Consider the following 13,238-nt stretch of genomic DNA (forward strand, 5'->3'; position numbering starts at 1 on the left):
GTTTGCCGTCGCTGCGAGCGACTTCGGAAAAACCGCAGCCAAGCCACAGACTCCGGCGTCTTCAGAGAGACACGACGGTCGTTCATCGAGGCCGCCGACAGCACGGACAAGATGACGACTACGATGGTGGGAATACAAGGCCGTAGCCATGGAGTCAACATTGGGGGGACCAAATCTTCCAAGGGTCTGGGGGTCCACTCCCCCCAGAAAAAATAAATCTCAATTTGAAAACGAATTTCCTGCCTAAAATGTAAAAAAATTCACTAACACACAGGATGGATTTTTTAAATTTATTTCTTACAATAATGTCTAATAGTGTATTGTATTATATTGCTCTGTTTTTTTATTTTTTTTACCTTTTCTTGTTTCATTGTATGTAATGGCAGAGATTAGGGATTAATAAATTACAACCATAACCACAATAATCTAAACAGAAATCTATGCATTGTTATATGAAGACAAGTCCAGATATTGTGGCCAAGGTTTAGCGAATTGTTGTTTTTATTTACATAGCATAGCAATTATTATTTTATAAATCTATTTTATAGCAATACATTGGGCGGGACATTTTGAGCATATTTGAATATTGGGGGGGGGGGGGGGGAATGTGTCCAATATATATTACAATATATTATAATTACAACCGCGTGGTGCCAGGATCAAGGGACGACCGGGTGACGTGACACTTGTGCCACGTGATTCCAAAGTTTCACGAAGCTCGCGCCGTCGCCCGGGAGCGGCTGCGCACAATCGAGACGGCGTCGAACCTCCGCCGATGGTCCGGCGATCGAATTTGAGGTCAGCCGCATTTCATTGGTTACCCGACACGTTGCAGACGCCATCGAGTCACCGTTTATCTTCAAGCAGTGCATCAAGCAGGACGTTCATGAGAACAATGAGCCCAAGTTCAAGGCGAACGGGGGGAAACTCCCTGGACGGGCCAACTGTGGCGATGGAGGTCCGCCTATGAAAGAAGCTGAATTTGGAGTTGGCCGTTTTCAGAAAGGATTGTTATTTTTTGTCCCTTGAGCCGAGCTCACGCACCTGATGGCGTGCTGCATCCACAACCGCACAGACGGCCTGACCTGAGTTTAAAGAGGTCACAGCAGGAGGGTGCGCCAACCGGATTGGCGTGGGTAACGTTGGTACAGCGGAAACCAGACAATATGCCAAGGATGGGAAATCTGGCCCAGAGGGCCAACAACTGAAGCTACTGGCACAAGATGTCCTGCATCGATCGAGGGGCAACGATGCTATATGCGTGTCTTTGCCAGGCACAGATGTGGTTTTAGAAGTCTGCTACGCAGAGTTGTAGGGGAATTTAATCGGGAACTACCTCTGCTTCATTAACCTGGTCGAGTCCGATGAAAACACCAATGGGCCAGGGCTTTGGTTAGATTTCATGATTTCAGGGTTCCTGACCAAGGCATTGCACGTTTCTATATCTTATTGTGACGTTGTTTATCTTTGTGTATCAGGGACGTGAGGTCAGGGGAGGCAGAGCCTCACCTGCCATACTCCAATGAAAATAGCTGTTACGAAAGGTAAAAAATAATATATTAACATTTTCCCACTGATCTGTTATAAATGTCATTTCTGTACGATTCCAATCATTTTTATAGCCAAAATCGCCAAATTTGCAGAGCTCCGCTGCAAATACAGAAAGAGACGAGAGGTGAGGCAGCGACGAGCTCAGCCTCCCCTCTGATTGTGCAACCCCTCAGTAACTCGACGGAGTGCGGGCCATAACTGCGTGCCTGTTACTATCTCAGTATGTCACCAATGTAATTTCATGTCCGCGCCTTCCATACTCCAGGTAGCTTATTTCACGTATGTGTATAAAGACATTTAGGCTCGCTGGTCTCGTCATGAAACTGCAATGAAAAAGCGCCAGGGGAGGCAGCTATCACATCTGCCTCACTGAGGGGGACGTGTTAGACACGCCCCCCTCAGTGTGACTCTGGCTCTGACACGAGCCAGTGCCTCCCCTGGTGCTTTTTTTTTTAAACCAAATTTACGTTGTTAGCCCAAAATTCACCGTCACGGACGCGTGCATAATCAAATGACAATCACAAATAAATGTCACGTTATTGCATTGATGTCTGGTTTAATTCGTTCACAAAGCAAATTAAAAGCACACGTCATGTCAACTGGGGCCAGTCACATAACAAGTCAGAAACACGTCAAATATAATATAATTTTTTATTAAATGACTGGTGCCATACATCAAAGTATTGGAAAGTTACGCTACAGAGATATGGTAAATAGATAACATGGCTTGACTAAAGAATAGGATGAGCTACTGAACAGTTTAATGAGTTACCCAAACATCGTCCCCATTCATCCACAGTTGATCCCATTAACATCATCCAACTGTTCATTCTCACGAAACACACTGAACTAAAAAGGATCGAACGGACGGCTCTCAACTCAAACCTTACGTTCCTACAGCGACAAATGCTATACAGACCCAATTAAAGAAAACAAATATTCTTGCGTACCCTACTATATGGCTACAGCCTGGTACAGTCTTGATTGTTCAGCCTATTTATTTCGCTACTTCAACCCTCCTCTCAAGATTTCAACGTCCCGTGTGGCCAATGTAGCTATACGAGTCAAATCCATTGACATTCTATGCCGTACAAGCAGTTTTGCAGCAACGCATTAACATTTACGTTGCAGTTGTCTTTTTCCCATCGTCGTTGCACAAAAGTTGCTGCAGTAGAATCGCTCCAATGCAAACCCCCCCCCCACCCCTCTCTTTTGTGTACGATACCCAATGCCACGCATTTTAAATCAAGACTACTATTCACGGCAGGACGTGTTTGTCTTCATGTACTCTAACCTGGTTGCAAAGGTTGCAGGATTAAACTAATGTCACTTTGGCGTGTCGAGTATGAGAAGGCTCAAGTCATGCTACAGTGCACATGGATCTACCACAGCATGGCTGGCTGACCAACACTTCTACCAAACTGCTGTCCCACAGTACCATGGTTTTATTCCATAAAGTCACACCGTGCATTGTATGCCCTCTGACCAGTTGCATAAAACGCCTAAAGTTGTTTTTGCCCTTTAAACTACTATATTGACAAACTGGGAACATTATACTTAAAGGTGTCTTATGCAACCAGCCCAAAAGAAAGCATATCAGCTATGCTTATATTGCCACGGTGGATTAGAAAATGTGCTCCGAAGTTGGGCGTTGATACATGACGTGAAAAAGTGCCTCGTGTTGAAAGTTCGACTGCTGGTGGGATATCATCATACCGCAGCTTGCAGAGGTGCATCAATTGATTTTTGTCAAAGTCTGCAAAGAGTCAGCATGTACACGAAAAAGTTGTTGCAATGCCTTTCAAGTTCACTGGTAAAGAGGACGCATCCCAAATGCCAAGATCCGACCGAAGGGTAATTGTTGCTAGACTAGGCTGCTCATAACCAAAAAACAACAGCTATTTTTTTTGGACACTCACTGTAACACATGCACACGAAAAAATGCAGCATTGAAAGCCACTCACTTTGGGCATAAAAAAAGCAAATTAGCAGAGGCGTGAAAATCGTATTTGTGTTCTAAAATGCACATTAATAGGCCTTCCACGCCATCCAGGAAAGTGGTACATTATCACAAAGTTTGCAAAGCCCGGGGGATGGTCACAATCCAACTGTCGGCCGATTTCAATCCTCCTCGGTGTCACCGCTTCCCTCCGAACGTTCCTGGACCAAAGGAGAGAAAAAAACATTTTCAAAGAAACGAATTTGTCGAGCATCACATTCATAAAGCCACATTTGCTGCAAGTGCATATTATTTTATGGGGATGCAAAGATTAGACAAAGGACAGCCTACGCAATTGCTTTTTTTTATGACGGCAGAATGACGATAACATTTGTACTTCAAAAACACACGCTATGAATGGTATCACTTTTACCTCTTCAGTGGGACATCAAAAAAATGTATTGCTCCATTGGTTTTTATGGACAGAAAATGACAAAACACGTGTTAATTTATTATCCTTACAAGGCTGTCATTTACACTATATGGAACATACCCCCCCCCCCCCACTGTTAAACATTTTCAAATTAGTTTTTTATCCAGTCAGAATCAGAAGTTGATTTCCCGAGCAAAGCCCATTGATCTAAGAAGCTCTTTAAGGGCGACTTGCCCGGCAGACCACGGCGACAACAGCAGCAAAAGACCGCTGCGTCAAATTTAACTCCGAGAAAAATTATCTAACGGCAACACACATTTTATCGCATTGATAGAGGAGGAGGGGGGGGGGAGAGTCTCTAATAAGCAGGGTCTGGGCGGCGCGGGCGGGGGTGGGGGAGACACGAGCTGGCTTTCATTATCAGGCAAACGAGTACCTTTGCTTGAAGCTTAATTTTTCAAATCGTCCATGTCATTGTTACAGGCGGGCGGCGTTAACGGAGTCGACGCTCGCCCAGGTTTCCCGGCGGGCGGCGCGTTGTGCGCGGCCCCCACCTGGTTGTCCTGAGACTCGTTGGACTCCTCGTCGCTGATCACGGGCTTGACCTTGGCGGGGCGGCTCGGCCGCTTGCGCGCTTTGCCCTTGTCGCGCCCGCGGTCCCGCCGTCCCAGCCGTATCTTCACCTTCACGCTGTGACCTGGGCGGTAGGCGGAGGTGTCGGAGGGTAGCTTTGCATCACAGTGCACTGATTTACTCGCGTTTGTGTACACGGGGACACAACGGAAATATCAAGTTTGCAATGAAGGAGTGGGGAACCTTTTTCTTACCTCGAGTCAAATGCCACCTTCAAAAAACCCATTCCTTTCATCAAGATGCTCCTTAGTCTTGCCATAATCTCATCTGTCTAGCACCCGTTTCTATGTTCAACCATTTCCAGTCATTAATGTTAAGGCAATAATAATCTAAGTGCTTTTTAACATCACTACTTTTTCACGAAATGTTATTGGTATTTCAATCCAAGTTATCTTCATTAGAACTAGGTAATGGTCATGCTGTTATATGCAACGTAAGGATTCTGTTTTTGGTAAACTGTGTGCTATTCTTAGGTTTTTTCGGTAAAGTCACGTAGGTAGAAAATTTAAATTAATAAAAGTAAAATAAAAATCACGACGTTTCGGAAGCAACACAAGCCTCCGTCTTCAGGTGGAACCGTCACAGCACGATTGCTGTTTCAAGTAAGATAATTAATTTTTATTTTACCTTTATTAATTATTTTTTTTTACCTATGTGACTTTACCGAAAAAAACCTAAGAATATGAATCCTTGCAGTCACGAAAGCTTCAAATCTAAAACTGTGTGCTGTATTTGACTATTTCCAGAAATATCCACGACAGATGCAGCACGTGAAAGCCTTCACCCGATATCGGATTCAATAATAGCTGTACTTAATCTTTGTATAGCTTTCAAGACGCAGATCTACCTTGAAACAGAGGACCTTGAGTCTCAAGAGGCCCTTCAACCTGGCTATAACGTTTAACACGACCACTTACGTTACTGTAGTCAACACAAGCCCCCTTGCACGAAGTGAATCATTACATCTGTATTGTATACACATGCTCTGTTGCGCGAAAAATCTTTATACTGGTAAGTCTTCATGTGTGCAGTGCTGTGTCAACCTCAAAAGGCTCTCCCCTGGTTGTCAATGAACAACAGTAAATACTGATAAACAACATATGTTAAACTACACAGATAAACTTTAAATGACGCTACACAGGACAATTGTCAGGTTGATTTGTTTTGTTCGATTGTGTTCTTTATCGTGAATCAATACTGGGCATTCAGTAGAGGACAATATGTGATCAATGATACAACACTGGTGTTGCTATTCTGTATAGGCTCATTATTTCCTTAAGCAGTAAACATAAATGATACACCGTCGAATTGCCATGCCAAGCTGAAGCTGCCGTAATTGTTACAGTGTCTGCTATAATGGTTATAGGCTGGTAAATATTTCTGTGCGAGGCTTACAGAATTACTTCTGAATATGCTGACATCTTCTTTGAGCACTGCGCTTGTGTGTCTAATGTGTTGTCCTTCCCCCGCACCTCCAATTAGCAGTTGACAACGTACAGTGCAAAAGAAGTTCAACATACATCCATACAATCCCGTTGTATGGATGGGTACGGCATCAGCCCTTATGATCAGTATTCACGTCTAGCATGCAGGCTTCCTTAATTGGGGGGGCTTCAGCCTTATTTCCTGTGCTGGCCAGTTGGGAGCTAACGACGACGCTGACATGCACACAACTTGACCTCACCACATCCCGTGTACATTTCGACATTGCGGCGAGCTCTGTCACAGCGATGAGTGGTACACGTGCAATGTGCTCCAAACACAGCTAACATCGGTGGCAAGTTGTGCCTAAACCTGTTCTGGACCGCCCCTAGGTTAACTCGGCCTTAAATAAATGTATGTTCTAGTGTGCAAACAATACAAACATCGACAATGGGGAGCTAACAGCAGCTGGGCATGGTGCTAACTGCCCAACATCCTAGAATGCAGGGTGAGTCGTAATAATAGGCGCATGCCAACAGGGCTTGCTTTCACGGTCCAAGGTGGAAATAGGGGGTGTTTGTCTTTGTGTTTCACTCGTTACTAACGAAGGTTCGCATTCCCCCCCCCCCACCCCCCGGATAACGCGTGAGCTGTGTCGCAACTGACTTTCATTGTCGGAGTCACCCTCATCCTCCTCGCCGCTGTCGCTCTCCTCCTCGCTCTCCTCTTCCTTCTCGCGCTCGCTTCGGAACACTCCCTGCAGGACCTTGGAGTCCTCGTAGATCTGGATGGGGGTCGGAGAAAGAGACGTGACGTCACGTAAGTATGTATGTTGAACTTCTTTTGCGCCGTACTAATCGGAGGTGCGGGGAAAGGACAAAGAACTAAAAACAACAAACTAAAAAGTTTTGATTTAAAGCTTTCGTGACTGCAGGGATTCTTATTCTTGGTTCTTTCGGTAAAGTCACGTAGAAGGGAAATAATTAAGTAATACAAATATAAAACAATCTTTTATTAAATTTCGATTTAAAGCTTTCGTGACTGCAGGGATTCATCTTCTTGGTTCTTTCGGTAAAGTCACGTAGAAGGGAAGTAATAAAATAATAAAAATAAAACATAATAAAACAATTCTCACGACGTTTCGGCCACAACGCAAGCAGCCGTCCTCAGGCGAGGAATGAGAACATTATCAAGCTAGGAGCTTATATAGGCGTAGCGAGGAGGAGCGCCTTAACAAAAGAATGTGCATATGAAGAGGAATTTAGCATACCAATGGGCAATGAGTAGGAGGTGGGCGGAGGGGTTTCAAAGTCCCATTATGCCCATGCATTATGCAGGATCAACAGCACCACGGGGGGGCGCAAGGAACAGCGTTAATAAAGGAAAGGAATGTTAATGATATGTAGCTGCATTTACCAAACAACCACGTAGAAAACCAAAGTAAAAACTACATAAAAAACTAAAATATAAACTGATACTTACTATACTCTACAATAAGCTGAGTTACTAACAACAAATAATAAATTACAATTCTACGTCGTAAGAAGTATATAATATACTTCCATCTAAACTTTATTCTCTTAGCATATACAGTACTATATACTGCCATAGATAAACCCAACATTAAATTATATACTGTATTGCTGTAAACCACCCTATACTTTATACATTTTAATATAACACTATCTATTATTCAACTCACCCTAATGTGTATCGAAATGGTTTATTACGTCCTTCCAATGATTGCTAAGCCTGAATCCATCTTCTCGGTTAAAATTGTCTCTGTGTTTGTATATGTGGATCGCCTCATGAACGAATCTCTCATGATAGCCAGATGGCTTGCAGAGAACCTCCGTCTTGGAGAAGTCAATGTCATGTGAGCCCACTGAGTTGTAACAGTGGTCTGCCACGGCTGAGGTGTTTGTCCTACCGTGTTTTAGATCAGCTTTATGTTCACGAATGCGGTCTGAGACGTGTCGTTTGGTTTCCCCAATGTAACTGCTACCACAGAGGCAACTTAGTTTGTAGACGCCAGGGTACTGTATGTCTGGAATCACATCTTTTACAGACGGTACCAGATCACGGATTTTATGTACTGTGTTGAATCGGACCTGGATCTTGTGTTTAATCAGGATTTTGGAGATCTTTTTTGTGACCCCAGCAATGTAGGGTAAGGTGATGGTCTTGAAAGGCTCCTCAACAGGATCTTTCTTGATGGTTGGAGTGATGGATAAGAAGGCTCAGCTAATCGAGTCTCTCACCTTTCTGAAGAGATGCCGCGACTCTAAGGTAATACCAAACGCATTTACACTAACATCTGCTGCTGTAACTTCTTCTAATGCGAAACGAATTCTGTCTAGAACTAGCTTAGCTCTTATCTCAGAGAAAATCAGACTTACGCGCACCGAACTAGATCAGTTAGACAAGACACTCTACAAATCACACTTATCTTTGAGTGCAACAATGTCCACATCGGATTGGGAACACGTGGAAAAAATGACTGCCTCTTCAGCTGACGCTATGTCGACTAAATGTAAGGACAACTTGATTTCCAAATTCAACCGCCTCTCAAACAAGAAACCGGACCCACACATTGAAAAGCTAGATGTTAACAAAGTCGTAATTAATCGCAGTAACAGTCCTATTTCTGAAGGTTTGAAATCCGTTTTAGCTAAAGGACTAAACTTTGCAGTCACACCTAGACACATACCAGTTAATGATATAATTGCTCGAGTAGATGTAGCTCTCAAGGGCTTGAGTCACATCGCTGCAGACGTAGCAAGATCTGAAATCTCTGTAACCCTCAAAAACGCTAAGATGCCAGCTAGCAACATCAGCAAAGATGAGCGTTTTGAATTAGCTCAATTAAAAAAGAGGGATGACATTGTCATCCTCTCAGCCGACAAAGGCAATGCCACTGTCATCATGGACAAAATAGAATACAACAACAAAATTCAAGAACTACTCAACGATGGCAGCTATACAAAAATAAAAAGAGACCCCACCAACAGCCTTGTCTCCAAAACCAACAACATCATTTCTGCTTCAACCGCATTAATTGATCAGACCAAACAGTTCTCGTTGAAACCTTCTGCAGCCAGGCCACCAAGATTGTACGGCTTGCCAAAGATACATAAAGAAGATACACCTCTTCGTCCCATTGTCTCTACTATCAACTCCCCCACTTACAAACTGGCTCGTTTTTTGTCCGAAATCCTACGGCCTTTCACTGGAAAAACCACCTCTGCAGTACTAAACTCTACTGACCTGGTATCGACAATCAAGGGGATTGCCCTGTCCCCAGACGACCTGCTTGTCAGTTTTGATGTGGTTTCCTTGTTCACCAAGGTGCCTGTGCCTGACACCATCGCAATCATTGAAGACTTGGTTCATCAAGGACTAAATGCTGGGGTACCCCCCCTGGTGAGACACTGCTTAACCAATACATACTTCACCTGGAATGGAACCTTCTACAAGCAAATTGAGGGCACCCCAATGGGCTCCCCCCTATCTCCGGTTGTAGCCAACATCTTCATGGAGAAATTTGAGACGGACGCCATCCAGACTGCCACTCTACGCCCGACCTTATGGAAGAGGTACGTAGACGACACTTTTGTCATCTGGCCACATGGCCGGCCTGCTCTAGACCAATTTCTCGGCCACATCAATTCCATACACCCAGCCATCAGATTCACCATGGAAGTCGAAAATGATGGCAAGCTACCCTTTTTGGATGTCCTAATCAAAAGGAGACCTGATGGTTCAATGAGCCACTCTGTCTACAGGAAAGCCACCCACACGGATGCTTATCTAAAACCGGATTCCCACCACCATCCATCCCAGAAGAATTCCCTCATCAAGACTCTATATCATAGAGCCCAATGCATCTCCGACCATGAACACATTTCCAGTGAACTCAAACACGTACGCCAAGCTCTTAAGGCTAATGGTTACTCCGACTACACAATCCGCAAAGCCATCACTCCAACCATCAAGAAAGATCCTGTTGAGGAGCCTTTCAAGACCATCACCTTACCCTACATTGCTGGGGTCACAAAAAAGATCTCCAAAATCCTGATTAAACACAAGATCCAGGTCCGATTCAACACAGTACATAAAATCCGTGATCTGGTACCGTCTGTAAAAGATGTGATTCCAGACATACAGTACCCTGGCGTCTACAAACTAAGTTGCCTCTGTGGTAGCAGTTACATTGGGGAAACCAAACGACACGTCTCAGACCGCATTCGTGAACATAAAGCTGATCTAAAACACGGTAGGACAAACACCTCAGCCGTGGCAGACCACTGTTACAACTCAGTGGGCTCACATGACATTGACTTCTCCAAGACGGAGGTTCTCTGCAAGCCATCTGGCTATCATGAGAGATTCGTTCATGAGGCGATCCACATATACAAACACAGAGACAATTTTAACCGAGAAGATGGATTCAGGCTTAGCAATCATTGGAAGGACGTAATAAACCATTTCGATACACATTAGGGTGAGTTGAATAATAGATAGTGTTATATTAAAATGTATAAAGTATAGGGTGGTTTACAGCAATACAGTATATAATTTAATGTTGGGTTTATCTATGGCAGTATATAGTACTGTATATGCTAAGAGAATAAAGTTTAGATGGAAGTATATTATATACTTCTTACGACGTAGAATTGTAATTTATTATTTGTTGTTAGTAACTCAGCTTATTGTAGAGTATAGTAAGTATCAGTTTATATTTTAGTTTTTTATGTAGTTTTTACTTTGGTTTTCTACGTGGTTGTTTGGTAAATGCAGCTACATATCATTAACATTCCTTTCCTTTATTAACGCTGTTCCTTGCGCCCCCCCGTGGTGCTGTTGATCCTGCATAATGCATGGGCATAATGGGACTTTGAAACCCCTCCGCCCACCTCCTACTCATTGCCCATTGGTATGCTAAATTCCTCTTCATATGCACATTCTTTTGTTAAGGCGCTCCTCCTCGCTACGCCTATATAAGCTCCTAGCTTGATAATGTTCTCATTCCTCGCCTGAGGACGGCTGCTTGCGTTGTGGCCGAAACGTCGTGAGAATTGTTTTATTATGTTTTATTTTTATTATTTTATTACTTCCCTTCTACGTGACTTTACCGAAAGAACCAAGAAGATGAATCTTTTATTATTTTATTATTTCCCTTTCTACGTGACTTTACCGAAAGAACCAAGAATAAAAACTAAAAAGTGTTTTTCTTTTCCTCTCGGTCATGAAAATGGCACAAACAAAGCGTCAAGAGATCATCTTCCAGTTTGCGTTTCATGCCGCTAAGAAAATTGTGCGCGCAAGGTGGACATTTGTTGTTGGGCAGGACTGGGGAAAAATTTGATTGCCGACTCTAGCGGCACACAAACAACACCGCTTACATGAGGCCGGTCTTGCGTTTCACACGCAGCTCAAGTCGATTCGCTGCACGAGTGATTGGAAAACCTGACTCACGCACGCTGGCAGCGCTGCAGGCGTGACCTGTGACGGCAAGCACCTGCTGTTGCCGAGCACACGGCATGGTTTTTTTCCGTAAATAATAATAAGGAATATTCTTTCACCAATGCCCACTGACCAGCGTGAAGTATGGGAAAATAAGAGTTATAACAAATAGCGGGGGGTGTGTGGGGTGCCTCTCATTCAACAGTGGATTGACAAGTGCTGTACATGTACAATATCTATCGACCAAAGCCTCACTTAAGTCTCTTTTTCAGGGATGGCTCCTACGTTGGGATGTTTGGAAAAGTCCTTTATAATGTGGTGAACAACAACATAATAACAATAAAGTTTTTTTCTTCTCTCAGGAGAGTTGTGCAACACTAAAATGTTGAGCTCATAATCTTTTGAAACGTATAAGGATTATAAAAAAAATAATCAACAAGGCCTTTGATGGGATTAAACACATTATTTGGCGATAACTGCGTTGGCAGTGGTGCATTCGTCAAGACTGCCTTAACAGGAAAGTTATATCATAGGTGACATTGGGCACTGGATTCCTAACAAGAAGGGCAATGGTCCTTTATTGATAGCACACAAGAGGCCAGAGAGTGGATACGAGTTGGAGACTGCTCTTTACACCGTGGAGCATGATGGGACATTTTTTTTTTAAGTTTATTTTTCAGATTTCCTCAAGAAATATTTTAGGAATGTAATTTTCATCCGGCCCCATGGTGTATAGTACAGGCTACAATTCTTATTCACTCTATTTATCCGTCCTCTCTCGCTATGCGCTCTGAAGAAGGGCCATTGCTCTAAATCTTAATTTTGGAGCTTTCGTGACTGCCGTGCCGCGTCGTCATCTTACTTGCAGCAGCATCACGTTGCCGTCCACTCATTGATATGCTAATTTTTTCTCTGCCCCCTCCCTCTCTCCGTCCCCGCCCCCCCCCTCCCTATATTTAAGGGACCGTCACAGAAACGACCTCTCTCTTTGTGCCGATATGTGTCCTCTCTCTGTGTGTCCTTGTGATGTCTGTCTGCTTGTATGTCTGTCTATAGTTTTCTAGTTAGATTTTTGTTGCTATTTCTTTTATGCCTGATGATGATTGCTTGTGTTGCAATCGAAACGTCGTAATATGCTATTATTAAATTTATTATTTTATCTTTAGACGTGACTTAACCGAAAGAACCAAAGAATAATTGCTTGAAATGTCAACTATTATATACTTTTCCTTTCAAGGCTCTGATGGAATTGCATTTTGAAAAACAAAAACTATCCCTGGAGAAAAATGTCGCATCCTCCACCATTGCAATACATTTTTAATATCGTCCAATTAGCGAGGTTGGCTACATACAGTGCGAAAGAAGTTCAACAATGCATACTTTTGATTTAAAGCTTTCGTGACTGCAGGGATTCATATTCTTGGTTCTTTCGGGAAAGTCACGTAGAAGGGAAATAATAAAAATAAAACAATAAAATTCTCACGACGTTTCGATTGCAACACAAGCAATCATCATCAGGTGTGAAAACCACAGCAATTCCTGCTGATGATGATTGCTTGTGTTGCAATCGAAACGTCGTGAGAATTTTATTGTTTTATTTTAATTATTTCCCTTCTACGTGACGTTACCGAAAGAACCAAGAAAATGCATACATTGCTGCAGTTAAGTTCAGTATTAGACAAGTTGAAAACCGTCATTGTGAACCATTATATGTTCAAATCGTCGCACAGAGCTCCCTCGGGTTCTCACCTATAACTCTTAAGGGCAATAAAAGGAGCAAGGCAGATTAATCGT

At 43.2% G+C, this 13,238-nt stretch overlaps 1 protein-coding gene across 7 annotated transcripts in view; it reads right to left on the bottom strand.

The window, feature by feature from the left end:
• Nucleotides 1-2,188: 2,188 nt before the first annotated feature.
• The window catches only part of LOC144947727 (SWI/SNF-related matrix-associated actin-dependent regulator of chromatin subfamily A member 2-like), a 61,667-nt gene continuing 50,617 nt past the window's right edge, over nucleotides 2,189-13,238 (bottom strand). For 4 of the 7 annotated variants that reach the window (XM_078877054.1, XM_078877052.1, XM_078877049.1 and 1 more), the window contains 3 exons: nucleotides 6,645-6,762; nucleotides 4,360-4,620; nucleotides 2,189-3,711 (listed from right to left, as the gene is read on the bottom strand). In XM_078877054.1, coding sequence (XP_078733180.1) covers nucleotides 4,373-4,620; nucleotides 6,645-6,762 — 366 coding nt within the window. In that variant the 3' untranslated portion in view covers nucleotides 2,189-3,711; nucleotides 4,360-4,372. Of the gene's footprint in view, nucleotides 3,712-3,923; nucleotides 3,955-4,359; nucleotides 4,621-6,644; nucleotides 6,763-13,238 lie in introns of all 7 variants that reach the window. The other 3 variants (XM_078877053.1, XM_078877050.1, XM_078877051.1) reach the window with 3 other exon arrangements.

This window comes from Lampetra fluviatilis, chromosome 46 (genome assembly GCF_964198595.1).
Source record: "Lampetra fluviatilis chromosome 46, kcLamFluv1.1, whole genome shotgun sequence".
In the NCBI taxonomy this organism is placed as follows: Eukaryota; Metazoa; Chordata; class Hyperoartia; order Petromyzontiformes; family Petromyzontidae; genus Lampetra; species Lampetra fluviatilis.